Below are 27,328 nucleotides of genomic sequence, written 5' to 3' on the forward strand. Positions count from 1 at the left end.
CAGCACTCCAGGAGCCAGGCCCAGCCCCACACGTGCCCCGACCCTGTCCCAGCCCCACTGCAGCCCCCAAACCGAGGCGGGGGGGCAATGGCACAGCGGGGACCCCAGGAGCTGGTGGCAGGGACCCTTGGGGACCCCTGGCCAGCCCCCCCCACACACGGCCACGCAGAAAGGGCCCGGCGGCTCGTTTATTGGAAGGCACTGCGCTGGGGGAGGGTGGGGGGAGACCCCCCATGCCCAGGGCTCAGCCCCTTCACCTGGGGGGTGCAGGGCAGGGGTCCCCCCGCCCCCCACCCCCCGGCCGAAGGGGCCGAGCCCCAAGCATGGGTCTGTGAGGCAGAAGCGTTGGAGCCCACGGGAGGAGCGGCTGCCCCAATGCGGAGCCTGAGCCCTGCCCCACGGTGGGGTGACCCTCGGGTCCTCTCTGCCCCGGGGTGGGGGTCGTGGAGATGGGGGGGGATGCCCCTTGGGGTGTGCATAGCTGGGGTTGTGTGGGCTGCCCCACGGAGTGTGCATAGCTGGGTTTGGGGGGGCTTCCCCTCGGAATGTGCGTGTTGGGAGTTGGGGGGCTGCCCTATAGACTGTGCGTATCTAGGAAGGGAGGGGGGCTGCCCCATAGAGTGTGCATAGCTGGGACTAGGGGGGAGTGTGCATTGGGGCTGGGGGGGCTGCCCCACGGACTGTGCGTATCTGAGGTTGGGGGGGGCTGCCCTATAGACTGTGCGTATCTAGGAGCCGTGGGGCTGCCCCACAGAGTGTACCTCTCTGGGGCTGGGGGACTGCCCCACGGGGCGTGCGTACCTAAGGTGGGGGCTGCCCCACGGGTCATGCGTAGCCGTGGCCGGGGCTGCCCCACGGCCGCCAGCCTGTGGGGCAGGGACCCTCAGACGGCCTCCTGCGCCCGCCGGTACTCGAAGACGCTCCCGCGCTCGGCGAAGCTCCGGGACGCCGGCGGCTCCGCGGCCTCCTCGGGGTCCCCCCCGTCCCCGGGGGAGCCGAAGCCGCCCCCGCCGGGGGTCTGCAGGCGGAAGACGTCCTGCAGCGGGGAGAAGATGGGGCGTCAGGGGGTGCGGGGGGGCTGGGGGGGCGCGGAGGGGGGCGTCTGGCGCGGCGCTCACCCCCGGCTCCACCGGCACCGAGGTCTTGGCGCCCAGGTTGATGGTTCGGCCGTCGCGGCGCAGCAGCAGGTTGAGCCCCGGGGCGCCGGGGCTGCCCCCTAAGCGGCAGAGCAGGGGGGTTCAGGGGGCGTGGGGGGCCGTGGGGTGGCGGTGGGGGGCCGCGGGGGTCCCCGCTCACCTTGCAGGCCGTAGGGGCGGACGGCACGGCGCTCGCTCAGCACCGACAGCACCATGTCGTCGCGGAAGAGCAGCTCCCGGATGACGCCGTCGCCCCCCCGGCAGCGCCCCGCGCCCCCCGAACCCCGCCGCAGCTCGAAGCGCTGCAGGACCACGGGGTACCTGGCGGCGGGAGGACACGGGGGATGGGGTCGGTCCCGGGGGGGCCCCGGCAGCCCCCCGCGCTCCCCCCCGCGCCCCGGCACCCACCGCTGCTCCAGGATCTCGGGGTCGGTGATGCGGGTGTTGGTCATGTGGGTGTGCACCCCGCTGCGGCCGTGCCAGCGCGGGCCGGCCCCCGCGCCCCCCGCCACCGTCTCGTAGTACCCCACGCGCTCGTTCCCGAACGTGACGTTGTTCATGCAGCCCTGAGGGCACACGGGAGGGCGGGGGGCGGTGGGGGGCCCCCGCGCCCCCAGCCGGGGAGTCTGACCCCCAGCGCCCCTGACCGCTGGGACCCCCAAGTCCTGGCACCCCAGGACTCCCCGGCGCCCCTGACCCCTGGGACCCCCAAGTCCTGGCACCCCAGGACCCCCCGGCGCCCCTGACCCCTGGGACCCCTGAGCCCTGGCACCCCAGGACCCCCCGGCGCCCCTGACCCCTGGGACCCCCAAGTCCTGGCACCCCAGGACCCCCGGGACCCCTGAGCCCTGGCACCCCAGGTCCCCCCAGCACCCCAGACCCCTGGGGTTCCCAATCCCCGGAACCCCAGACTCTTGGCAGCCCAGGGCCCCTGACCCCCAGGATCCCCAAGACTCAGCACCCCAGGACCCTAGGACTTCTGACCCCCCAGGACCCCTGACACCCTGGACCCCAAACCCTGGGACTCCAGACCCCAGATCCCCCCCCCAGAACTACTGACCCTTGGGTCCCCCGACCCCTGGGACCCCCAGCACCGCAGACCCCTGGCACCCTGGGACCTGCACCACCTGGGACCCCCAGAGCACTCAAGGACCCCAACCCCTGGGACCCCTAACCCCCAGCACCCCAGACCCCTGAGAACCTCGGACTCCCAGTGTCCGAGGACCCCCCAGGACCCCTGATGCCTGGCAGCCTGGGACTCCTGACCCCCAAGACCTCCGGCACTCCAGACCCCCAACCCCTGGGACCCCCCCTGACCCCAGGCCCCCCGGACCCCCCGTCACCCCGGCCCCTACCTGGGAGGCGGCGCAGACGCCGAAGGCTCTGAAGATGACGTCCACCACGCGCTGGGAGGTCAGGACGTTGCCCCCCACCACGGCGGCCTCGGGCGAGGGGTCCAGGATGGAGCCCTTGGGGATGATGACCCTCACGGGGGCCAGGCAGCCCTGGGGCGGGGGGGCAGACGGCCCGTTGGCCCCACACCTGGGGGACTGGGGGGCAGCTGCTGCCTCACAGGCACCCCTCTGTTCCCCCCACCCCAGACCCACGGCTCCCTCCCCTAGGGGGCAGCACCCTGAGCCCCCCCCACCTTCCTGCCCAGGGGGAGCAGGGGCCTGGGACCCCACACACCAGGGGAGGGGAGTCCAGCCCCCCTGCCCCATAGCCCTGAGCCCCCCCAGGGCCAGCACTAGCTGGCAGCTCCCCCCACAGTGCCCACCCGGGGCTCCTCTGGGGGCTCTGCCCCACTTGATGGGGGGGCGCAGGGTGTCCTGCAGCCTGGGGGTCCCAGAGCCCAGAGGGTCCCAAAGCCCTGGGTCCTGCAGCCCTGGGGGTGTCCCACAGGCCTAGGGGGTCCCACAGCCCAGGGGTGGCCTGCTGCTGGGGGTCCCACAGCCCTGGGGGTCCCAAAGTCCAGGGCTGCAGCAGCTGGGGGTCTCCCAGCTTGGGGGTCCCACGGCCCAAGGTCCTGCAGCCAGGGGGTGCAGCAGACAGGGGTCCAACTGCCCGGGGGTCCCACAGTCCTAAGGGGTCTTGCAGCTCAGGGATGCCCCAGCCCTGGGGGTCCCACAGCTGGAGGGTCCCACAGCCCGGAGGTGCAGCAGACGGGGGTCCCACAGCCCAGGGGGTGGGTCCCACAGCCCCAGGGGGTTCCACAGCCCCAGGGGTCCTGCAGCCAGGGGGTGCTGCAGACGGGGGTCCCCCAACGGGGGGGTCCTGGAGCTGGGGGGTGCAGCAGCCAGGGTCTCCCAGCCCGAGGGTCCTGCAGCAGGGGGTGCAGCGGCCGGGGGTCCCCAGGCGGGGGTCCTGCACCCACCTGGTTGAGGGGGATGTCCTGGCCCACCATGCAGCGCAGGCAGTAGATGAGGGCCGAGAGGGTGATGGCGCGGGGGGCGTTGCAGTTCCCGTACACCTCCGGCCCCGAGCCCGAGAAGTCAAAGACGGCGCTGCCCTGCGGGGACGAGGGGTGACCCCGTGTGCCGTCCCCCGCAGCCGGGGGGGTTCCCCCGAGCCCCACCCCGGGCTGGGGCGGGGATCCCCAGCATCCGCGGCCGCCCGCTCACCTCCTGGGGGTCCACCTGCACCCGCAGCCGGATGGGCGAGCCGTCGTCCATGCGGTCCTCGGCCTCCACCGCCGTGCCCCAGCGCGCGGCGAAACCCTTCAGCATCTCCCGCACGGCCACCTCGGCGTTGGCCTGGGGGGCGGCGGGCGTCACGGCGGGGCCGGGGGGCCGCGGGGGGCCGGGGAGGGGGGCCGGGGGGCGGCGCGTCCCACCTGGATGTGGCCCATGTACGCCTGGACGACGGGGAGGCCGTGGAGGCGGATGAGCTCGGTGACCAGCTGGATGCCCTTCTGGTTGGCGGCCACCTGCGCCCGCAGGTCCGACAGGTTGTCCCGCAGGTTCCGGGTCCCGCTGCAGCCCGGGATGCGGCCCGGCGCCATCAGGGCCTCCGTCACCGCTGCGGGGGGTCGAGTCAGCCCGGCCCCACCGCGTCCCTGCCACCCGCACCGCATCCCCACCGCATCCCTGCCACCCCCGACGTGTCCCCACCACGTCCCTGCCGTCCCCACCGCATCCCTGCCACCCCCGACGTGTCCCCACCACGTCCCTGCCGTCCCCACCGCCTCCCCACCGCATCCCTGGCATCCCCACTGCATCCCTGATGCATCCCTGCCTCCCACATGTCCCCACCACGTCCCTGCCATCCCCACTGCATCCCTGACATCCCCACCACGTCCCCGCCATCCCCACCATGTTCCCATCATGTTTCTGCCAACCCCACCATGTCCCCACCGTGCCCCTGACATCCCCACTGCGTCCCTGCCACCCACAACATGTCCCCACCACATCCCTGCCATCCCCACCGCATACCCACCATGTCCCCACCACTCCCCACGATCCCCACCGGATCCCCACCGGATCCCCACCACATCCCTGACAGCCCCACTGCGTCCCTGCCGTGTCCCTGCCACCCCCAATGTGTCCCCACCACATCCCTGATTTCCCCACCGCATCCCTGCCACCCGCACCGCATCCCCCACCGCATCCCTGCCACCCCCAACGTGTCCCCACCACGTCCCTGCCGTCCCCACCGCCTTCCCACTGCATCCCTGGCATCCCCACTGCATCCCTGCCGTGTCCCTGCCACCCCCAACGTGTCCCCACCACGTCCCTGCCGTCCCCACCGCCTCCCCACCGCATCCCTGACATCCCCACTGCATCCCTGCCGTGTCCCTGCCACCCCCAATGTGTCCCCACCACATCCCTGACTTCTCCAGCACGTCCCCACCATGTCCCCACCGCATCCCTGCTGTCCCCACCGTGTCTCCGCCGCGTCCCTGCCGTTCCCCTCACACCATCACCATGTCCCTGCCATCCCCACTGTGCCCCCACTGTCACCACCATGTCCCCGCCATCCCCCGATGTCACCACCGATGTCCCCGCCGTGTCCCCACGGTCCCCGCCGCGTCCCCGCCGCCCCACGCAGACCCACCCTCCTCCTGGAAGACGCCGTCCTTCACCAGCTTGAAGGAGACGAAGACGGCCCCCTCCTCCCGCAGGGCCTTGGAGTGGGGGGGCATGGAGCCGGGGGTGACGCCCCCGATGTCCGCGTGGTGCCCGCGGCTCGCCACGAAGAACACGGGCCTGGCAACGCCCGGCCAGAACACCTGGGGCGAGCCAGGGCTGAGCCGGCGCCCCGGGGGGGTCCCGCGCCCCGGGGGGGGGTCCCGCGCCCCCGTCCCGCACTCACGGGCGTGATGACGGTGAGGTCGGGCAGGTGGCTGCCGCCGGCGCAGGGGTGGTTGCTCAGGATCACGTCCCCCTCCCGCAGGTCCTCACCGAGGTTACGGATCTGCGGCGGCACCGGGAAGGGCTGAGCGGGTCCCTGGGGGGTCCCCGGGGGGGTGCCGGGGTGGGGGACACACACCCCCTCCTACCTGGAACTGGACAGTCTCCTGCATGGCGCCCAGGTGGACGGGGATGTGGGGGGCGTTGGACACGAGCCCCCCGTCCGGCCCGAAGAGCGCGCACGAGAAGTCCAGCCGCTCCTTGATGTTGGTGGAGATGGCCGTCCGCTGCAGGATCCGGCCCATCTGCTCTGCGGGGGGGCCGCGGCAGACCCTCAGGAATGGGGAACCCCCCCTGCCCCCTCCTCCTGGCTCCCGGGGCGCTCCCGGGACCCCCCGGCGGCCCCCCCGCCCCGGGCACGGCCGGGGGGCAGCCCCCCCACCTGCGATGCTCATGAAGCGGTGGGAGAAGATGGAGAGCTGGACGGCGTCGAGCTGGGGGCCGAGGGGGCGCGGGGGGCCCGAGCCGACGGCGATGCAGACGTCGCCGAAGCGGGTGAGGCTGGCGGTGCAGCCCGGCTCCACCACGATGGTGCTGGGGGAGGCAGGCGGCGGCACCGGGACATGGAGGGGCATGGGGCTCCCCGGGGTCCTTCTGGCTTCCCAGGGTCCCCACCGGCTCCCTGGGGTCCCCACAGGCTCCCCACCGGCTCCCCAGGGTCCCCACCTGCTTTGTGGGGTTCTCACTGGCTCCCCACCGGCTCCCCAGGGTCCCCACCGGCTCCTTGGGGTCCCTGCCATCCCCCCGGGGTCCCTGCCAAACCTCCGGGGTCCCCACCAACTCCCTGCGGTCCCTACCAGCTTTGTGGGGTTCCCACTGGCTCCCCAACAGCTCCCTGGGGTCCCACCAGCACACTGGGGTTCCCACTGTCTCCCTGGGATCCCCCCCATCCCTCCAGGACCCCACCAGCCCCCGGGGTCCCATCAGTTCCCTGGGGTCCCACCAGCCCCCTGGAGTCCCCACCATCCCTCATGTCCCTACCAGCCCCCTGGGGTTCCCACCAGCCCCCCGGGGTCCCCACCATCCCTCATGTCCCTACCAGCCCCCCCGGGGTCCCCACCAGCCCCCCGGGGTCCCCACCATCCCCCATGTCCCTACCAGCCCCCCCGGGGTCCCCACCAGGCCCCCGGGGTCCCCACCATCCCCCATGTCCCTACCAGCCCCCTGGGGTTCCCACCAGCCCCCTGGGGTCCCCACAGGCCGCTGGGGTTCCCACCAGCCCCTGGGGTCCCCACCAACCCCCGCAGGTGTCCACCATCCCCCCTGGGGTCCCCACCATCCCCCATGTCCCTACCAGCCCCCTGGGGTTCCCACCAGCCCCCCTGGGGTCCCACCAGCCCCCCCGGGGTCCCCACCAGGCCCCCCGGGTCCCCACCAGCCACTGGGGTCCCCGCCGCCCCCCCGGCCCCCCACCTGTTCTTGTCGATGATGATGGCGGGGCCGGGGACGGCGTGGTCGCAGGCCAGCTCCTCCAGCAGGAACACCGGCGTCTCCAGGTACCCCTCCTCGAAGTAGCACCGCGTCACCTGCGGGAGCCAGCCCGAGCCCCCAGCCCCACGCCGGGTCACGCCCCGTCCCCACGCCACCCCCCCACCGGGACCCCCCCCCCCGGGACCCCCTGCCCTCACCGTCTCCACGCGGGCCGGTTTCCCGCTGGGGGGCAGGGGGGTCTCGCAGCTGACGCCGCTGCTGCCCGTGCCGCGCACCCGCACGTCGTCCACCACCACGGCGCGGTCGGGGATGGTGAAGCCGAACTCCACCAGGTACCTGCGGGGCAGAGGCGGGCGCCAGCTGCGGTGAGGGGGCACTGGGAGACCCCCCCCGGCTGCCCCCGGCACGGCACGGCCATGCCGGGATGGGGACTGCGGAGCTGGGATGGGGACTGCGGAGCTGGGATGGGGATTGTGGTGCCGGGGTGGGGATTGTGGTGCCGGGATGGGGATTGTGGTGCCGGGATGGGGATTGTGGTGCCGGGGTGGGGATTATGGTGCCGGGGTGGGGATTAGGGTGCCGGGATGGGGATTATGGTGCCAGGATGGGATTATGGAACCAGGATGGGGATTACAGTGCATGATGGGGATCACGGTGCCGGGATGGGGATCACGGTGCCGGGATGGGGATCACGGTGCCGGGATGCAGCGGGGATGGGGACCGCGGCAGCGGGGGGGGGACCGCGGCGCCAGGACGCACCGGCTGGTGAACGCGGCGTGGAAGTCGCCGGCGCGGCAGGAGCGCGGCGTGGGCGGGTGGCCCTTGGCCGAGCACATCAGGGCGCAGTCGGTGCCCTCGTAGCGCAGGTGCAGGAAAGCCTCCGTGCGGATCTGCTCCCTGCGGGGCGGCCCCGTCACCCGCCGCGGCGCGGCGACCCCCCACCCCCCACCCCCGGCCGCCCCCGGCCCCGGGACCCCCCGGCGCTCACCCGGCGAAGCCCTGCGCCCGCAGAGCCTCCCGGCACTCCCGCTCCAGCGCGGCGATGCGCCCGTCGAGGCGGGGGAAGGCGGCGGGCTCGTAGCGGAGGGCGCAGGGCGACCCCGCCTCGTGCACCACGTCGGCCAGCGCCAGCCCGTAGGCCGAGAGGACCCCGCTGTACCTGCGACGGGCACCCGCGCCGCTGCCGCCCCCGCGCCCCCCGGCCCGGCCCCCCACCGCGCCCGGCCGCCGCCCCGGGGACCCGGCCCCCCGCCACATCGCCCGGGGCACGCCAGCCCCAGCGCCCGGGGGCACCCCCACACCCAGGGGAGCCGCCTGGGGAGTGGGGCACCCCCACACCCAGCACCCAGGGGCACCCCCACACCCAAGGGAACCACCTGGGGAATGGGGCACCCCCAAACCCAGCACCCAGGGGCACCCCCACACCCAAGGGAATCACCTGGGGAATGGGGCACCCCCAAACCCAGCACCCAGGGGCACCCCCACACCCAAGGGAGCCGCCTGGGGAATGGGGCACCCCCACACCCAAGGGAGCCGCCTGGGGAAGGGAGCACCCCAAACCCAGCACCCAGGGGCACCCCCACACCCAAGGGAATCACCTGGGGAATGGGGCACCCCCAAACCCAGCACCCAGGGGCACCCCCACACCCAAGGGAGCCGCCTGGGGAATGGGGCACCCCCACACCCAAGGGAGCCGCCTGGGGAAGGGGGCACCCCAAACCCAGCACCCAGGGGCACCCCCACACCCAAGGGAATCACCTGGGGAATGGGGCACCCCCAAACCCAGCACCCAGGGACACCCCCACACCCAAGGGAATCGCCTGGGGAATGGGGCACCCCCACACCCAGGGGCACCCCCACACCCAAGGGAACCACGTGGGGAATGGGGCACCCCCAAACCCAGCACCCAGGGGCACCCCCACACCCAAGGGAACCCCCTGGGGACTGGGGCACCCCGAAGCTCAATGCATCCTCCTGGGGACTGGGGCACCCCCAAACCCAGTGGTACCACCTGGGAGGACCCAGACACCCCCAAATGCATCTGCCTGGGTGGCTGGGGCACCCCCAAACCCTGCGAATTCACCTTTGGAGAGGGGACACCAGACCCCCCCCAACCCCCCACCACCTACCCAGGGGCCCGGAACACCGCACCGCACCCCGGGGGACACCGGGCCCCCCCCGGTGGGACCAGCCCCCCCATCGGTAAAGGTGGGGGGTCCCCTCAGAGCCCCCCCCGATCCACCTACTTGTGGATGAAGACCCTGCTCATGCCCAGGGCGCGGGCGATGGCGCAGGCGTGCTGCCCCCCCGCGCCCCCGAAACAGGCCAGCACGTGGCGGGCGGTGTCGTGGCCCCGCGCCTACGGCGGTGGGTGGGGGGACACACGCCGGTGGGGGGTGACGGCGCCGGCACCCGGCGCCCGCGGCACCCCCACCCCGCCCCGGGGCCCCCCCCACCTGCGTGAGGGCGCGGATGGGCCGGCACATGGCCTCGTTGGCCACCCGCACGAAGCCCATGGCCACCTCCTCCACCGAGAGCGGCCGGCGGGCGCCGGCGCCGGCGCGGAAGGCGTCGATGCGGGCGGCCAGCTCCCGGAACGCCCGCGCCGCCGCCTCCCGGCACAGCGGCTGGTCCTCGCCCGGCCCGAAGATGCGGGGGAAGTACTCGGGGAGCAGGCGGCCCAGGCAGAGGTTGGCGTCGGTGACGGTCAGCGGACCCCCTGCGCCGGGACGGGGACGGTGAGCGCGGCACCGCGGCGCGGCGCTGGCCGCCGGCACCGCGCCCGCTCACCTTTGCGGTAGCAGGCTGGGCCCGGGTGGGCGCCCGCCGACTCGGGGCCGACCACGAAGAGCCCGGACCTGGAGGGGAGAGGGCGGTGGGAGCGCGGGGGTCCCGGCTGTGCCGCGGCCGAGCCGGACCCGGGCTCCACTGAGCCCCAGAGCCACAGCGCGTCCTGCCCGCGGCACCCACGGGTGCTCAGAGCCCCCCCGGGCTCCCACGGGTGCCCAGAGACCCCTCCCCACCTGAAGAAGAGCCGGGAGCCGCCGCCGGCAGCCACGGTGTTGATGTCGAGCTGCGGCGCCTGGATGCTGACGCCGGCGGTGCTGGCCTCGAAGACGTGCTCGTACTCGCCGGCGTAGCGGCTGACGTCCGTCGAGGTGCCTGGGGAGCGGCGGTCAGCACCCCCGCTGGCGGCACCCCCGCCCCGGCGGGACCCCCGCCCCGGCCCCGCTCACCTCCCATGTCGAAGCCGATGACGGGCTGCCGGTCCTCGCGGCGGTAGGTGGTGACGGCGTAGCCCACCACGCCGCCGGCCGGGCCCGAGAGGATGGCGCGGGCGCCGCTGAAGTGCTGCATGGGGGTGAGCCCCCCGTCCGAGCGCATGAACAGCACCGGCACCTCCTGCGGGCGGGGGGCGCGTGGGGCGGGTGCCCATGGAGGGCGGTCCCGTGGGAGGGGTGCCGGGACAGGCACACATGGGGGTCCTGGTGGGATGGGTGCCACGGGGGGATCCCAGTGGGATGGGTGTCGGTGAGAGGATGCTGGTGGGATGGATGCTGCCAGGGGGTCCCGGTGGGATGGGGTACCCATGGAGTGGGTTCTCGGTGGGATGGGCACCCATGCAAGGGGTCCTGGGGGGACAGGCACTGATGCAGGGGGTCCCAGGGGGATGGGCGTCCATGCAAGGGGTCCTGGGGGGATGGGTGCCAATGGAGGGGGTCCTGGTGGGATGGGCGCCCATGGACGGGGTCCGGGGGGGACAGGCGCCCATGGAGGGGGTCCCAGTGGGATGGACACCCATGGGAGGGTCCTGGGGGGACAGGCACCCATGGAGGGGGTCCGGGGGGGACAGGCGCCCATGGGGGGGGGGGGAGGGCCTGGTGGAATGGGCACCCATAGAGGGGGTCCCGGTGAGATGGGCGCCCATGGAGGGGCTCTCGGTGGGATGGGGTGCCCATGGAGGGGGTCCTGGGAAGATGGGCGCCCATGGAGTGGGGTCCGGGGGGGATGGGTACCCACGGAGGCAGTCCCGGTGGGATGGGCGCCCATGGAGGGGGTCCCGGGCGGCCAGGCACTGCCAGGGGGCCCCAGCGGGATGGGCACCGTCCAGGGCATCCCGGTGGGACGGGCGCCCACAGGGGGGTCCCAGCGGCCCCACTCACCCGCAGCTGGTGGGTGAAGCCGGCGCGGAAGCTCTCCAGGTAGCGGTGGATGCAGGGGGTGAGGTAGGCGTCGGCGCAGGCCGTGTAGCCACGCGGCACCGCCCGCACCATGCCCGCCACCGCGGAGGAGAGGGAGACGTGCTGGAAGCCCAGCTCCCGCGCCAGCGCCCCGACCTGCTCCTCGTGGCCGGGCCAGCTGCCGGGGGAGAGCGGGAATGGCGTCGGGTGCGGGGGGGGACGACGGCCGCAGCCCCCTCCCCATCGCCCCAGGAGCCCCCCCCCGGACTCACGCGTAGGAGTGGAGCAGCAGCACGGCCAGGCTGCGGATGCCGCGGGCCAGCACCCCCTCCAGCTCCCGCCGCAGCGCCGACAGCTCCAGCGGCCGCTGCACCAGCAGGGACGCCCCGGTGGAGCCTGGGGACAGCCGGGGGGTCCCGGGGGGGGTCACGGCGGGGGCGTCCCAGCCGGCCCCACGCCCCCCCCTTTGTGGCGGCGGTCCTCACCTTCGAGCAGCGGGAGGCTCTCCGTCCCCGGGAGGCGGCAGCCGGGCTGGTGCGGGATCAGCCGCTCGTCCACCTCGATCACCTCCTCGTAGAGCACCTCGGGCACGGCCACCTCCTGCGCCGGGGCGGGGGGGGGACGGGGGCGTCACCGCGGGGGCCACCGAGCCCCCCGCCGCCCCGCCCGGGGACGCGCTGGCCTCGCCGCAGCTGGCTCCCGGCCGGCCGGGGCGGTGCGCGGGGGCTGGCGCGGGGCCGGGGCTGGCGCGGGGCCGTGGCGGGGGCCCAGCGGCGCTCACGGGACCGCGGCACCCGCGGACTTCCCGCCACCGCCGCCAAGGACGTCCGCGCCGGGCAGAGGACGCGCCGGGCCCCACGGAGCCGGGGTGGCGGGGGTCAGGCGGGGACACGCCGCCCCGAGCCGCGACGGTGCCGGTCGCGAGAACGTGCCAAGCCAACCCCACGCCGGCGCGGGTGCCGCGGCGGTGCCGGGCCTCACCAGGTCGAAGATGCGGGGTCGGGCCTGGTTGCCGATGTGGAGGAGGTCGCGGAAGCCGCGGGTGACCAGCAGCGCCAGGCGCTCGCCCCGGCGCTCCAGCAGCGCGTTGGTGGCCACCGTGGTGCCCATGCGGATCCACTCGATGCTGGAGGCGTCCAGGGGCTGATCCCGCGGCACCGCCACGCCGGTCTCCTGCCGGCACCGCGGCCTCAGCCCCACAGCCCCCACCACAGCCCCACGGCCCCACCGCGGACCCTCAGCCCCCACCGTTGACTCTTGTGCCCCATGGCAGACCCTTGGACCCACCACCGACCCTTGGCCCCACCACGGACACTCAGCCCCACAGCGGACCCTGGTGCCCCATGGCAGACCCTTGGCCCCACAGCGGACCCTCGTGCCGCACTGCAGACCCCTGGCCCCACTGTGGACCCTCAGACCCACCGTGGACCCTTGTGCCCCCCCTGCACACGGCAGCCGGGGGATCCAGCCCAGCCCAGGCTGCCACAGCCCACCCAGCCCTCGGAGAGGCCGCTGGGGGGCCCTGAAGGGGCTGGGGCACAGGGTTGTCAGGGGTGGCCTGGGGAGGTCCCAGGGGAGGCATTGGGGGGGTGCCAGGGGGGGTCCAGGAGGGGCATCCCGAGGGAGGGTTTTGGTGGGGTCTCGGGAGGGGTATCAGGGGAGGTCTCAGGGAGGCTCTCACTGGTGTTCCAGGGGTCCTGGGGGGGCTCCCAGGGGCGTCCTGTGGGAGGGTCCCGGCAGGGTCCCAGGGGTGTCCCAGGGGTCCCAAGGAAGGGTCCCGGGGGTGTCCCAGGGGAGGGATCAGGAGGGATCCCGGGGGGGGTCCCAGGGGGAGGGTCCCAGGGGCGTCCCATAGGGCTGCCCCGGGGATCCTGGAGGTGGTCTCGAGGAGGGTCCCGGGGGGATCCTGGAGGGGGTTCTGGAGGTGTCCCGGGGGTGTTTTGGGGAGTGTTCCATGCGTCCCGAGGGAGCATCCCGGGAGGTGTTCGGGGGGGGGTCCCGGCGGGAGGGTCCCGGTGGTGTCTCAGGGAAGTCCTGGAGGTCCCGAGGAAGGATCCCGGGGGGCTTCCCTGGGGTGGTCCCTGGGGGTGGCCCAGGGGGTGTCCCGGGGGGTCCCGGGGGGCGCTCCCGCGGGTGTCCGGTGGGGTCCCAGGAGAGGTTCCGGGGGGCTCCCGGGGGTCCCGGTGCTCCGGCGGCCGCACCTCCTGCAGGACTCGCCGGATTCCCTCGGTGGGGGCGTCCCCGTAACCCGGGTCCTCGGAGAGCAGCTTGAGGACGCGGACGCGGCCGCCGGGGCAGCGGGCGAAGACGTCGGTGAAGGTGCCGCCGCGATCGATGGCGAACTGGAACCCGCCGGGAGCGGGGACCGCCGCCATGGCGGGACCGGGGGGGTCGGGGGGGCTCGGGGAGGGCTCGAGGCGGCCGGTGGGGGCCGGTGGGGCTCGGTCGGGGCTCCGCGCCCGGGCTCGGTAACCGCCGCTCCCGCCGCCGCACCGAGCACCGGCCCCGCGGGGGGCGTGGCCTCGGCGTGGGCGCACCGCCCAGTGGGCGTGGCCTCGAGCACGGGGCGGGGAAGGCGTGGCCAATCAGCAGGCGGCGCGGCCGGCCCCCTTCCCGCGCGGTGCACGCCGGGAGCTGTAGGCCGCCGGGCGCTGCAGGCCGCGGGGGCGCGGTGCACGCCGGGAGCTGTAGGCCGCGAGGGCCCTGTAAGCCGCGGGGGCGCTGCAGGCCGCGGGGGCGCGGTGCACGCCGGGAGCTGTAGGCCGCGGGGGCCCTGTAAGCCTCGGGGGCGCTGCAGGCCTCGGGGGCGCTGCAGGCCGCGGGGGCGCGGTGCACGCCGGGAGTTGTAGGCCGCGGGGGCCCTGTAAGCCGCGGGGGCGCTGCAGGCCGCGGGGGCGCGGTGCACGCCGGGAGCTGTAGTCCATCGGCGGCATGGCGGCGGCGGCGGCGGAGCTGCTGTCGGACGAGGGGTACCGGGCGGACGGGCGCCGGCCCGACGAGCTCCGCAAGGTCCGGGCCCGCATGGGCGTCTTCGCGCAGGCCGACGGCTCGGCCTACCTTGAGCAGGGGAACACCAAGGTGTTGGCTGTGGTTTACGGCCCGCACGAGGTGAGCGGGGATGGACACCAGGAACGGGACCCCCCCAGGCTCCTCTCAGGACCCCCCTGACCCCCCCCCGGGACCTCTCCGCTCCCCCCAGGCTCCCCCTGGCCCCTCCACTCCACCTGAACCCCCCCAGACCCCACCCAAACCGCCCCCCACCCCTCCATTCCCCCTGGACCTCCCCTGCTCCCCCCGCGCTCCCGCTGCCTCCCCCAAACCCCCTCCACTTCCCCTGGTACCCCTCCCCTCCCCCCCTCCATTTTCCCCGGGATCCCCCTGCTCCCCTCGATGGCCCTCTCGACCTGCTAATCGCCCCACACTTGTCCTGACACCCCCCGGACCCCCCTGCTCCCCCAGAGCCTCTCAATTCCCCCCGGGATCCCCTGGAACCCCTTGCTACCCCCAGGCTCCTCCTGGCCCCCAACCCCCCCCTCCACTTCCCTGACCCCCCGCCAGGACCCTCCATTCCCCTCAGGACCCTCCTGACCCCACCTCCTCATTCTGACCCTCCACAGGCCCCTCCAAAATCCCCTGGGACCCCCCTTCCGCCCCAAGGCTCCCCCGACCCCCCTGCTGCGCATGGGCCCCCCTTGAGCCCCCAAAACCCCCCACTCCCCCGATCTCCCCAGGCACCCCGCTGCCCCCCCCCCCCCCCATCCCTCCGCTCTTCCTGGGACCCCCCCAAAGACCCCTGGCTCCCCCTGACCCCCTCTGCACCCCTCCATTCCCCCCTGGGACTCCCCCACCCCCCCACTAGTCCCAGGCCCAGCCGGGCTAGGGACCACCCAGCCTCCCCCGTGCCGTCAGGGTCCCGGGTGCCCCCCAAACGCACCGCCCCGCTCCCCCCGCAGACGCGTGGCCCCCGCAGCAAGGCGCTGCCGGACCGGGCGCTGGTGAACTGCCAGTGCAGCACCGCCGCCTTCAGCTCCGGCGAGCGCCGGCGGCGGCCCCACGGCGACCGGCCGGCCAGCGAGCTGGCCCTCCACCTCAAGCAGACCTTCGAGGCCGCCATCCTCACCCACCTCTTCCCTCGCTCTCAAATCGACATCTACGTCCAGGTGACGAGCGGGGGGGACGCGGGGACACGCACGCGCGCGTCCCGGGGGGTCCCGGCGCCGCCACCGAACCCGCCGTCCCGTTCCAGATCCTGCAAGCTGACGGCGGCAATTATTGCGCCTGCGTGAACGCGGCCACGCTGGCGGTGATGGACGCCGGCATCGCCATGCGGGACTACGTCTGCGCCAGCACGGCCGGCCTGGCCGAGGACACGCCGCTGGCCGACCTCAGCTCGCCCGAGGAGGCGGCCGGCGGGCCGCGGCTGGTGCTGGCGCTGCTGCCGGCGGCGGGGCAGATCGCCCTCGTGCAGCTCAGCGCCCGCCTGCACCAGCAGCGGCTGGAGACGGCGCTGGAGGCTGCCGGGCGGGCCTGCCGCGCTCTGCACGCCGTGCTGGACCGCGTGGTGCGCGAGCGGCTGCGGGAGGTGGCCGCGCTGCTGGGGGACTGAGCGGCGCCGGCGCGAGCCCCCCGGCAATAAAGGTCTGCTGCCGGAACGTGTGCCGTGCCTTGTGCGCCGTGCGCTGTGCCGCACGCGGTGCCGTGGGCCGTGCCGTGACCTGTGCGTCGTATGCCAAGGGCTGTGCCATGTGCTCTACGCCGTATGCTCTGTGCCGTGCCACGGCCTGTGTGCGGTACCGAGGGCCGTGCCGTGGGCCACGCCATGTGCCATACCACGTGCCATGCGCTGTGCTGTGCCACGGCCCGTGTGCCGTGTGCCATGCACCGTGCTGTGCCGTGCCATGGCCCGTGTGCCGTGCCATGGTTCGTGTGCCGTGCCGTGCCACGGCCCGTGTGCCGTGTGCCATGCACTGTGCTGTGCCATGGTTCGTGTGCCGTGCCGTGCACTGCTGTGCCATGGTTCGTGTGCCGTGCCGTGCCACGGCCCGTGTGCCGTGCCATGGTTCGTGTGCCGTGCCGTGCACTGCTGTGCCATGGTTCGTGTGCCGTGCCGTGCCATGGCCCGTGTGCCGTGCCATGGTTCGTGTGCCGTGCCGTGCCACGGCCCGTGTGCTGTGTGCCATGCACTGTGCTGTGCCATGGTTCGTGTGCCGTGCCGTGCACTGCTGTGCCATGTGCCGTGCCGTGCCATGCCAAGGCCTGTGTGCCGTGTGCCATGCACCGTGCTGTGCCGTGCTACGGCCTGTGTGCTGTGCTGTGCTGTGCCATGGTTCGTGTGCCGTGTGCCGTGCACTGTGCTGTGCCATGGTTCGTGTGCCGTGCCGTGCACTGCTGTGCCATGTGCCGTGCCGTGCCATGCCAAGGCCTGTGTGCCGTGTGCCATGCACCGTGCTGTGCCGTGCCATGGCCCGTGTGCCATGCCGTGCACTGCTGTGCCATGTGCCGTGCCGTGCCATGCCAAGGCCCGTGTGCCGTGTGCCATGCACTGTGCTGTGCCGTGCCATGGCCTGTGTGCTGTGCCGTGTGCCGTGTGCTGTGCCGTGCCAAACCCTGTGTGCTGTGCCATGCCATGGCCCGTGTGCCGTGTGCCATGCACCGTGCTGTGCCGTGCCATGGCCTGTGTGCTGTGCCGTGTGCCGTGTGCTGTGCCGTGCCAAACCCTGTGTGCTGTGCCATGCCATGGCCCGTGTGCCGTGCCGTGTGCCATGCACCATGCTGTGCTGTGCCATGGTTCGTGTGCCGTGTGCCATGCACTGTGTTGTGCCATGGTTCGTGTGCCGTGTGCCATGCACTGTGTTGTGCCATGGTTCGTGTGCCGTGCCGTGCACTGCTGTGCCATGCGCTGTGCCGTGCCATGCCAAGGCCCGTGTGCCGTGTGCCACGCACCGTGCTGTGCCGTGCTACGGCCTGTGTGCTGTGCTGTGCTGTGCCGTGTGCTGTGCTGTGCCGTGTGCTGTGCTGTGCCGTGCCAAACCCTGTGTGCCGTGCCATGCCAAGGCCCGTGTGCCGTGTGCCATGCACCGTGCTGTGCCGTGCCATGGCCTGTGTGCTGTGCCGTGTGCCGTGTGCTGTGCTGTGCCGTGTGCCGTGCTGTGCCATGCCAAGGCCCGTGTGCCGTGCCATGCCAAGGCCCGTGTGCCGTGTGCCATGCACCGTGCTGTGCCGTGCCATGGCCTGTGTGCTGTGCCGTGTGCCGTGTGCCGTGCTGTGCCATGCCAAGGCCCGTGTGCCGTGCCATGCCAAGGCCCGTGTGCCGTGTGCCACGGCCTGTGTGCTGTGCCGTGTGCCGTGTGCTGTGCCGTGCCAAACCCTGTGTGCTGTGCCATGCCATGGCCCGTGTGCCGTGCCGTGTGCCATGCACCATGCTGTGCTGTGCCATGGTTCGTGTGCCGTGTGCCATGCACTGTGTTGTGCCATGGTTCGTGTGCCGTGCCGTGCACTGCTGTGCCATGCGCTGTGCCGTGCCATGCCAAGGCCCGTGTGCCGTGTGCCATGCACCGTGCTGTGCCGTGCTACGGCCTGTGTGCTGTGCCGTGTGCCATGTGCTGTGCTGTGCCGTGTGCCGTGCTGTGCCATGCCAAGGCCCGTGTGCCGTATGCCATGCGCTGTGCTGTGCCATGGTCCGTGTGCCGTGCCCTGTGCTGTGCCGTGCCACGGCCCATGTGCCATGCTGTGTGCCGTGCACCGTGCTGTGCTGTGCCATGGCCCATGTGCCATGCCGTGTGCCGTGCACCGTGCTGTGCTGTGCCATGGTCCGTGTGCTGTGCACTGTGCCGTGCCACGGCCCGTGTGCTGTGCACTGTGCCGTGCCACGGCCCGTGTGCCGTGCACTGTGCCGTGCCACGGCCCGTGTGCCGTGCACTGTGCCGTGCACCGTGCTGTGCTGTGCCGTGTGCCGTGTGCTGTGCCGTGCCATGGCCCGTGTGCCGTGCCGTGCACCGTGCTGTGCCGTGCCACGGCCCGCGTGCCATGCCGTGCCATGCCGTGCTGTGCCATGGTCCATGTACCGTGCGCTGTGCTGTGCCGTGCCCCGTGCTGTGCCGTGCCGTGCTGTGCCATGTTACTCCCCCTGGGGCATGGGAATGCCGGGGCCCCCCGCTGTGCCCAGCCCGTGGTGCTGCTGGTGCAGGACCCCGGTTCCGCGGTGCCCAGGCAGCCGGGTGCGGCACAGGGAGGGCCAGGGGGCCCTGGCATGGACACCCCCTCCCCGCGCACCCGCCTGCACCTCCCCCTGCACGCCCCTCGCACCCTCGCTCCCACTGTGGGGCCCCTCACACCCACCCCCTTCTCAGAGCCCCTTCTCCCCCCACCCCGCACCCCCCCAGCACCCACCCTTCCACATTCCCCTCTTGCACACCCATCCCCCTTGCACGGCCCCCTCTTGCACACACACCCCCCCCGCACATGAACCTACAGCACCTCCGCTTACCACCCGCCCCCCATTGCACACCCTCATTGCACACATGCCCAGACCCCCCCTTGCACCCCCACCCCCCATTGCACACCCTCATTGCACACATGCCCAGACCCCCCCTTGCACCCCCACACCCCCTCCGTTGCACCCCCACCCCCCATTGCACACCCTCATTGCACACATGCCCAGACCCCCCCTTGCACCCCCACACCCCCTCCGTTGCACCCCCGCCCCCCATTGCACACCCTCATTGCACACATGCCCAGACCCCCCCTTGCACCCCCACACCCCCTCCGTTGCACCCCCCACCCCCCATTGCACACCCTCATTGCACACATGCCCAGACCCCCCCTTGCACCCCCACACCCCCTCCGTTGCACCCCCGCCCCCATTGCACACCCTCATTGCACACATGCCCAGACCCCCCCTTGCACCCCCACCCCCCATTGCACACCCTCATTGCACACATGCCCAGACCCCCCCTTGCACCCCCACACCCCCTCCGTTGCACCCCCGCCCCCCATTGCACACCCACGCCCCCCCGAGGGGTGCCGCCCGCCGGCGCATGCGCAGAGGGAGGGGCGGGCGGTGCCCATCGATGTCTCTGGGCTCCGCCCCTCCGCCTGCCCCGTTCCATGAGCGATTGAGCGGCCTGTCGGGGCGGCGGGACCCTGAGGTGGGGGGCGGGGGGGGCTGTGGGGCGGGAGGGGGCCGGAGGGGGGTGTGTGTGGGGCGGGGGGCAGGGGGCAGGGGGCAGGGTTGGGGGCTGTGGGGCAGGGACAGGCCCGGGGGGTGCAGGGGGGGTCCGTGGGTGCCGGGGGTGGGGGGGGATTCGGGGGGCCCGCGGCAGCCCCAGGCGAGGGGTGCCAGTGGGGCTCCCTCCCGCCCCACCGCGCCTTCCCCCCGCCCGCAGCCCACGCCCGGCCCCCACCCCCCGCCATGGGGCTGCTCTCGGACCCCCAGTGCCGGCGGGCGCTGTCCCGCCTCGTCCTGCGCCTCAACACCCCGCTCTGGTGAGTGCGGGGGGGCCGGGCACCTCCTGGCCACGGCGGCCGGGGGGTGACACCCCCAGACCCCCCCAGGTCCCCCTATGTCACCCCAGACACCCCCCAGGTCCCCCCAAACTCCCCACAGGTCCCCCCAGACCCCCCTATGTGCCCCCTTAGCCCCCTCCATATCCCTCCAGACCCCATTAAGCCCTCCCAGATTGCCCACAGACCCCCCTTAGACCCCCCCCAGTTTGCCCCCAGATATCCTCAGACCCTGCCCAGATCCCCTCAGACTCCCCCAGATCGCCCCCAGACTCCCCCATGACCCCTTCAGGCCCGGCCAGATCCCCTCCAGCCTCCCTCAGGTCCCCGCAGTCTCCCCAAGATCCTCCCCTAGATCCCTCTAGAGCCCCCAGACTCCCCCCAGGTCCCCCCAGTCTCCCCCAGACCCTCCCCCAGAACCCCCCCAGGTCCTTCCAGAACCCCCCCCCCGAGCCCTCAGCCTCCCTCAGGTCCCTCCAGACCCCCCTAGACCCTCCCCTAGATCCCCCCCAGGTCTCCCCCAGACCCCCCCAGGTCCCTCCTGAACCCCCCCAGAGTCCCCAGACCCCCACAGACTCCTTCAGGTCCCCCCACACCTCTCCATACCCCTCCTAGACTCCCCATAGACTCCCCCAGACCCCCACAGACTCCTGCAGGTCCCCCCACACCCCTCCATACCCCTCCTAGACTCCCCATAGACTCCCCCAGACCCCCACAGACTCCTGCAGGTCCCCCCACACCCCTCCATACCCCTCCTAGACTCCCCATAGACTCCCCCAGACCCCCACAGACTCCTGCAGGTCCCCCCACACCCCTCCATACCCCTCCTAGACTCCCCATAGACTCCCCCAGACCCCCACAGACTCCTGCAGGTCCCCCCACACCCCTCCATACCCCTCCTAGACTCCCCATAGACTCCCCCAGACCCCCACAGACTCCTGCAGGTCCCCCCACACCCCTCCATACCCCTCCTAGACTCCCCATAGACTCCCCCAGACCCCCACAGACTCCTGCAGGTCCCCCCACACCCCTCCATACCCCTCCTAGACTCCCCATAGACTCCCCCAGACCCCCACAGACTCCTGCAGGTCCCCCCACACCCCTCCATACCCCTCCTAGACTCCCCATAGACTCCCCCAGACCCCCACAGACTCCTGCAGGTCCCCCCACACCCCTCCATACCCCTCCTAGACTCCCCATAGACTCCCCCAGACCCCCACAGACTCCTGCAGGTCCCCCCACACCCCTCCATACCTCCCCCTAGACTCCCCCAGACCCACCCCAGGTCTCCCCAGACCCCCACAGAACCCTCCCAGATCTCCCCAGCCCCCCGTCTCCTCTCCCGCAGCGCCCTGAGCTACGTGGCGGGGCTGGGCTGGTTCCTGGCCTTGGCCTTCCAGCCCCTCGCCCCCCGCACCTACATGTCGGAGAACGCCATGGGCTCCACCATGGTGGAGGAGCAGTTCCTTTTCGGCGAGCGGGCCCTCTCCTACGCCCGCGAGTTCGCCGGGCACAAGAAGAAAGCGGGGTGAGAGCGGGGTGCCACTCGCGGGGGGGGACGGGGCAGGCGGAGCTGCCTGTGGGGAGGGTTTTGGGGTCTCCATCCCCGCTCTCCCGCTCCCACAGGGGGATGCCGGTGGCCTGGCTGGAGAAAACCATGTGGAACCTGGGGCTGGAGGTGCACAAGCAGCCCTTCTCCCGCACGCTGCCTTTCCCCGACGAGACCCGCGAGCGATACGTGCGTACCACGACCCCCCCCCCCCAGACCACCGTCCCCGCCCGTGCCGGGGGTCCTGGCTGAGGCCGCCCCCCCTGAGCCTTCCCCTTCCCTCGGCAGATGGTGAAGGGCACGAACGTGTACGGCATCCTGCGGGCGCCCCGCGCCGCCAGCACCGAGTCGCTGGTGCTGAGCGTGCCCTGCAGCGAGGGGCCCCACAACAACCAGGCCGTGGGGCTGATGCTGGCCCTCGCCTCCTACTTCCGAGGTGAGTCCCCGGGGCCGCGGGCCCGGCGCCCCTTCCCGCAGCCCCGCGCCCCTTCCCACAGCCCAGCGCTGTCTCGGGGGGGCTGCAGGGTGACACCGGGGGGTCCCCTGGGGCACCGAGTCTCCCCATTCCCACTCCTGGGCGGGTCTCTGCCCAGCAGGGATGGGCCCAGTGCCCATCCGCTCGCAGCCCTGGGGGGCTCTGGTTTTTCTGGGGGGCAGCACGAGGTGTGGGTCCCACCGGGGCTGTGCCTCTGCCGGAGCTGTGCTGGGTACCAGGACTGCGCTGGGCTTTGCTGGGGCAGGGACCAGGCTTTGCTGGGGTTGGACCAGGCTCTACAGAGGCTGTGCTGGGCTTTACTGGGCCAGGGACTGGGCTTTGCCGGGGCTGTGCCAGGCTTTGCTGGGGTTGCGCTGGGTACTGGGGCTGTGCTGGGCTCTGCTGAGGCTGTGCCAGGCTCTGCTGGGACAGGGACCAGGCTTTGCCAGGCTTTGCTGGGGTTGTGCTGGGTACTGGGGCTGTGCTGGGCTCTATTAGGGCAGGGGCTTGGTTCTTCCGAGGCTGTGCTGGGCTCGACTGGGTTTTGCCGGGGCTGTGCCGGGCTTTGCTGGGGCAGGGACCGCTCTGCTGCATCCACCGTGTCACCTTCAGGCCAGATCTACTGGGCGAAGGACATCATCTTCCTGGTGAACGAGCATGACCTGCTGGGCATGGAGGCCTGGCTGGAGGCCTACCACGACGTCAACATCACCGGTGAGACGGGGCTCGGGGGGGGTCGTGGTCGTTCCCCGGCCATGCCGAGGGGCCGGCGGCGCTGACGCGGCGCGGTGCCCGCAGGCGTGCGGTCCGCGGGGGCGCTGGGCCGGGCGGGAGCCATCCAGGCGGCCGTTTCGCTGGAGCTGAGCAGCGACGTGGTCACCAGCTTCGACGTGGCGGTGGAGGGGCTGAACGGGCAGCTGCCCAACCTCGACCTCCTCAACCTCTTCCACGCCTTCTGCCAGAAGAATGGCCTCCTCTGCACCATCCAGGGCAAGGTGAGCCCACCGGTGCCGGACCCTGCCCCGGGACAGGCCCCGGGGGAAGCCTCTGTCCTGCAGGGCCGGGCTTTCACAGGCGGCCAGTGGCCCCGGGCTTGTGTCAGCCCTGGTGTGGCCAGCAGGAGCCGGGCAGGGATGGGGCCCCTGTGCTGGGCCCTGGGGAGGCCCCACCTCGAGTGCTGGGCTCAGGTTTGGGCCCCTCGGGACAAGCAGGGCCTGGAGGGGCTGGAGCGTGTCCAGAGAAGGGCAGCGGGGCTGGGGCAGGGGCTGGAGCACAAGTGTGCTGGGGGGCGGCTGAGGGGGCTGGGGGGGTTTAGCCTGGAGAAGAGGGGGCTGAGGGGAGCCCTTCTCGCTCTCTGCAGCTGCCTGAGGGGGGCTGGAGTGAGGGGGGGGTCGGTCTCTGCTCCCAGTAACAAGCGATAAGACAAGTGGAAACAGCCTCAGGCTGCACCAGGAGAGGTTTAGGTTGGATATTGGGCACAGTTTCCTCACGGCAAGGGCTGCCAAGCGCCGGCACAGGCTGCCCAGGGCGGCGGTGGAGCCCCCATCCCTGGGGGTATTGCGAAGCCGTGCGGACGCGGCGCTGAGGGACGCGGTTTAGTGCCGGGCTTGGCAGGGCTGGGTTAGCGGTGGGGCTCCCCCAGCCCCGGTGACCGGCGCCGCGGGCTCTCCCGCAGCTCCAGCGCTCGGACTGGGACTCGCTGCCCGCCTACGCCCACAGCCTGCAGACGCTGCTGCTCATGGTGCTGGCCCAGGCCTCGGGGCGGCCCCGCGGCGACCACGGCCTCTTCCTCCGCTACCGCATCGAGGCCATCACCCTCCGCGGCATCAACAGCTTCCGACAGTACAAGTACGACATGACCACCGTGGGCAAGTGAGTGCGAGGCCGGGGGGGTGCCTGGGGGCTGCCGGGGGGTGCCGGGGCGCAGGCTCCCCCCTCGCCGTGTGCCCGCAGGACGCTCGAGGGGATGTTTCGGAAGCTCAACAACCTCCTGGAGCGGCTGCACCAGTCCTACTTCTTCTACCTGCTGCCCTCCCTCTCCCGCTTCGTCTCCATCGGCGTCTACATGCCGGCCTTCGGCTTCCTCATCCTCGTCCTCGTCCTCAAGATATCCTTTCGGGGTGGGGGGCTCGGGGAGGGGGTGGGAGGTGGGCGAGGGGCGCCCGAACTGCTCCCCTCCTTTCCCTGACCACCCGCACGCCCTGGACCTCTGGATGAAGCTGAGCAAGTGCGATGCCGGCAGCGCCGAGCGGCTCTGGGACGGCGGCGAGCCGGCGGCCGGCGAGGTCGGGACCCTTCCCTTCCCCTGCCCCCTCCCCGCGGACCCCCGGCCGCGCCGCCCTCACCCCTCCCCGGTCCCTCCGCAGGAGCCGCGGCCCGGTTTGTTGGCGCTGGTGCCGCCGCTGCTCATCTGCCACGCCGCCGGGCTCGCGCTCTACTTCTTACCGGTGCTGGGGCAGCGCGTGGCCACCCAGCACTTCCCCGTCTCCGAGTCGGAGGCCGTCGTCCTCACCCTCATCGCCATCTACGTGGCCGGCATGGCGCTGCCCCACAACACCCACAGGTGCCGGGGGCGGGGGTGCCGGGGGCGGGGGGCGCCGCGCCCCGCCGCCGTGGGGCTGAGCGCCGCGTCCCCGCAGGGTGCTGGCGGGGGGCGGCAGCGACCGGGGCTGGATGACGCTGAAGCTGCTGGCGCTGCTGTACCTGGCCGTGCAGCTGGGCTGCCTCGCCCTCCTCAACTTCTCCCTCGGCTTCCTCCTGGCCGCCACCATGGTCCCCGCCGCCGCCGCCGTCCAGCCCACCGGCCCCAAGTCAGCGGGGCGGCCCCTCGTGCGCTGGGAGGGGGGGGGCTTCCTGGGGTGGGGGGTGATGGGGGGACACTGGGGAGGCTTCCCTGGGGGTCAGGGGGGTGATAGGGGGACACTGGGGAGGCTTCCCTGGGGGTCTGGGGGGTGACAGGGCGACACTAGGCCTGTCTCTCCCTGGGGTTGGGGGGTGATGGGGGGACACTGGGGGGGGCTCTCCCCAGGGTTGGGGTCTCTCCCTGGGTGGGGGCATGCCAGGGGGACACTGGGGGGCTTTCCCTTGGGTTAGGGGGTGACAGGGATGCTGGGGGGCTTCTCTCCAGGCTGGGGGATGCTGGGGGTGGTCTCTCCTTGGGCTGGGGGGGATGCCGGGAGGGGGGTCTATCCTTGGGCTGGGGGGGATGCCAGGAGGGGGGTCTCTCCCTGGGCTGGGGGGGATGCCAGGAAGGGAGTCTCTCCCTGGGCTGGGGGATGCTGGGGTCTCTCCCTGGGCTGGGGGGGATGCCGGGAGCGGGGTCTCTCCCTGGGCTGGGGGATGCTGGGGTCTCTCCCTGGGCTGGGGGGGATGCCGGGGGGGGTGTCTCTCCCTGGGCTGGGGGATGCTGGGGTCTCTCCCTGGGCTGGGGGGGATGCCGGGAGCGGGGTCTCTCCCTGGGCTGGGGGGGATGCCGGGGGGGGTGTCTCTCCCTGGGCTGGGGGGGATGCCGGGGGGGGGGTCTCTCCCTGGGCTGGGGGATGCTGGGGTCTCTCCCTGGGCTGGGGGATGCTGGGGTCTCTCCCTGGGCTGGGGGGGATGCCGGGAGCGGGGTCTCTCCCTGGGCTGGGGGGGATGCCGGGGGGGGTGTCTCTCCCTGGGCTGGGGGGGATGCCGGGAGGGGGGTCTCTCCCTGGGCTGGGGGATGCTGGGGTCTCTCCCTGGGCTGGGGGGGATGCCGGGGGGGGGGGGTCTCTCCCTGGGCTGGGGGATGCCGGGAGGAGGGTCTCTCCCTGGGCTGGGGGATGCTGGGGTCTCTCCCTGGGCTGGGGGGGATGCCGGGGGGGGGGGGTCTCTCCCTGGGCTGGGGGATGCCGGGGGGGGTGTCTCTCCCTGGGCTGGGGGGGATGCCGGGGGGCGCTCTCCCCGCCGCCCGCGGGGGCTGAGCGTGCCCCTGGCCCGCAGGGTGCTGCTGGCGGCGCTGCTGGTGCTGGCGACGCCGGCGGCGACGCTGCTGCTGGGCATCTTCCTGCAGCGGGAGCTGGTGGAGGCGCCGGCGGCGGCGGCCGAGGGCTGGCAGCTCTTCCTGGCCGCCCTGGCCGAGGGGCTGCTCCAGCACCACCTCTACGGCTCCTTCCTCTTCCCCTTCCTCGCCCTCGGCGCCTACCCCTGCTGGCTGCTGCTCTGGAACGTCCTCTTCTGGAAGTGAGGGACCCCCCGGCGCGGGGGACCGCGGACGGGCCCGGGGACAAACTGACGATGGACCCACGGACAAACCGACAATGGACCCACAGAGAGACCCATGATGGACCTGCCGACAGACCCACCAATGGTCCCACAGGCAGATCCACAGTGGACTTGCGGATGGACCCACCAGTGGACCCACAGACAAACCCACAGACAGACCCACCAATGGAGCCACGGATGGACCCACAGACAAACCCACCAATGGACCCACGGATGGACCCACAGACAAACCCACGATGGACCAGCGGACACACCCACCAATGGTCCCATGGACAGACCCACCAATGGAGCCACGGATGGACCCACAGACAAACCCACGATGGATCTGCAGAGAGACCCCCCAATGGACCCACGGACAGACCCCAAATGGACCCACAATGGACCCTCCAGTGGACCCACAGACAAACCCACGGACAGACCCACCAATGGAGCCACGGATGGACCCACAGACAAACCCACCAATGGAGCCACGGATGGACCCACAGACAAACCCACCGATGGACCCACAGACAAACCCACGGACAGACCCACCAATGGACCCACGGATGGACCCACAGACAAACCCACCAATGGACCCACGGATGGACCCACAGACAAACCCACCAATGGACCCACGGATGGACCCACAGACAAACCCACGATGGACCAGCGGACACACCCACCAATGGTCCCACGGACAGACCCACAGACAAACCCACGATGGATCTGCAGAGACCCCCCAGTGGACCCACGGACAGACCCCAAATGGACCCACAATGGACCCTCCAGTGGACCCACAGACAGACCCATGGACGGACCCACGGACAGAGCCACCAGTGGACCCATGGACAGACCCACCAATGAACCCACTGATGGACCCCCAGACAGACAGCAGGGCCGGGGGCTGGCGGGGCTCACCCCCCCTCTGGGACGGGGACACCAGCCCAGCCGAGCCCTCCCGCTCCCCCCACGGGGGGTCCGGTCCCTTTTGGGGGCTACCGGTGCCTTGGGGGTGCTGGGGGGGGACCCTGCTTTGGGGATTTGCTGCCCCCCCCCCCAGCGTGCAAGGGGGGGCTGCATTCCCCGGGGGGTCCCCAGTCTGTACTCAGGGGTCCCAGAACGGTGTGTACAGGGGGGGTCCCCAATCTGTCTGGGGGGTCGGTACCGGGGGGGAGTGTTGGGGGGCCCCCAATCCGTATGGGGGGTTCCGGCACGGTGTGTATGGGGGGGGTGGTACCGGGGGGTCCCCAGTCCGTACTAGGGGGTCGATACCGGGGGGTGTTGGGGGGCCCCAGTCCGTGGGGGGCGTCCCGGGACCCCCGAGCCGGGGCCGCAGCGCCGCAATAAAGGCGGAGCCTCGGAACGGATCTTGCGCTTGATTTTGGGGGGTGGGGGGGTGTCCGTGACGTCGTTCCGGGGGC

General features: G+C 72.6%; 4 protein-coding genes across 5 annotated transcripts; 3 read left to right on the plus strand and 1 right to left on the minus strand.

Moving 5' to 3' along the window:
- Positions 1-173: 173 nt before the first annotated feature.
- On the minus strand, positions 174-13,663 carry OPLAH (5-oxoprolinase, ATP-hydrolysing). The gene is made up of 26 exons (XM_064441913.1): positions 13,359-13,663; positions 12,139-12,330; positions 11,643-11,757; positions 11,430-11,553; positions 11,140-11,335; positions 10,213-10,378; positions 10,000-10,138; positions 9,767-9,834; positions 9,433-9,695; positions 9,223-9,335; positions 7,965-8,135; positions 7,736-7,873; positions 7,174-7,312; positions 6,959-7,071; positions 5,928-6,079; positions 5,635-5,795; positions 5,448-5,549; positions 5,190-5,364; positions 3,970-4,154; positions 3,758-3,889; positions 3,511-3,645; positions 2,492-2,641; positions 1,545-1,702; positions 1,297-1,457; positions 1,119-1,216; positions 174-1,036 (listed from the first exon to the last, which is right to left on the minus strand). The coding sequence occupies exons 1-26, from the start codon at positions 13,530-13,532 to the stop codon at positions 884-886; spliced, it is 3,873 nt and encodes a 1,290-aa protein (XP_064297983.1). The 5' UTR covers positions 13,533-13,663; the 3' UTR covers positions 174-883.
- A 333-nt stretch (positions 13,664-13,996) lies between these two features.
- EXOSC4 (exosome component 4) lies at positions 13,997-15,809 on the plus strand. Its single transcript, XM_064441914.1, has 3 exons — positions 13,997-14,265; positions 15,111-15,317; positions 15,404-15,809. Exons 1-3 carry the CDS (start codon positions 14,089-14,091, stop codon positions 15,761-15,763), a joined length of 744 nt encoding a protein of 247 aa, XP_064297984.1. The 5' UTR covers positions 13,997-14,088; the 3' UTR covers positions 15,764-15,809.
- A 3,391-nt stretch (positions 15,810-19,200) lies between these two features.
- On the plus strand, positions 19,201-25,990 carry GPAA1 (glycosylphosphatidylinositol anchor attachment 1). Of its 2 annotated transcripts, none has more exons than XM_064441917.1 (13): positions 19,201-19,304; positions 19,542-19,641; positions 21,008-21,187; positions 21,286-21,397; positions 21,497-21,644; positions 22,296-22,397; positions 22,482-22,678; positions 23,359-23,555; positions 23,637-23,790; positions 23,882-23,968; positions 24,050-24,246; positions 24,323-24,493; positions 25,647-25,990. In XM_064441917.1, exons 2-13 carry the CDS (start codon positions 19,568-19,570, stop codon positions 25,888-25,890), a joined length of 1,863 nt encoding a protein of 620 aa, XP_064297987.1. In that variant the 5' UTR covers positions 19,201-19,304; positions 19,542-19,567; the 3' UTR covers positions 25,891-25,990. The 2 variants fall into 2 exon arrangements, with proteins under 2 accessions (XP_064297987.1, XP_064297986.1); XM_064441916.1 differs by having other exon boundaries at positions 19,202-19,304; positions 23,637-23,784; positions 23,876-23,968.
- On the plus strand, positions 25,990-27,286 carry LOC135312197 (proline-rich protein HaeIII subfamily 1-like). Its single transcript, XM_064445333.1, has 2 exons — positions 25,990-27,068; positions 27,159-27,286. The coding sequence occupies exons 1-2, from the start codon at positions 26,165-26,167 to the stop codon at positions 27,284-27,286; spliced, it is 1,032 nt and encodes a 343-aa protein (XP_064301403.1). The 5' UTR covers positions 25,990-26,164.
- The last annotated feature ends 42 nt before the right edge of the window (positions 27,287-27,328 follow it).

The sequence above is a fragment of the Phalacrocorax carbo genome, chromosome 2, assembly GCF_963921805.1.
Source record: "Phalacrocorax carbo chromosome 2, bPhaCar2.1, whole genome shotgun sequence".
Classification (NCBI taxonomy): Eukaryota; Metazoa; Chordata; class Aves; order Suliformes; family Phalacrocoracidae; genus Phalacrocorax; species Phalacrocorax carbo.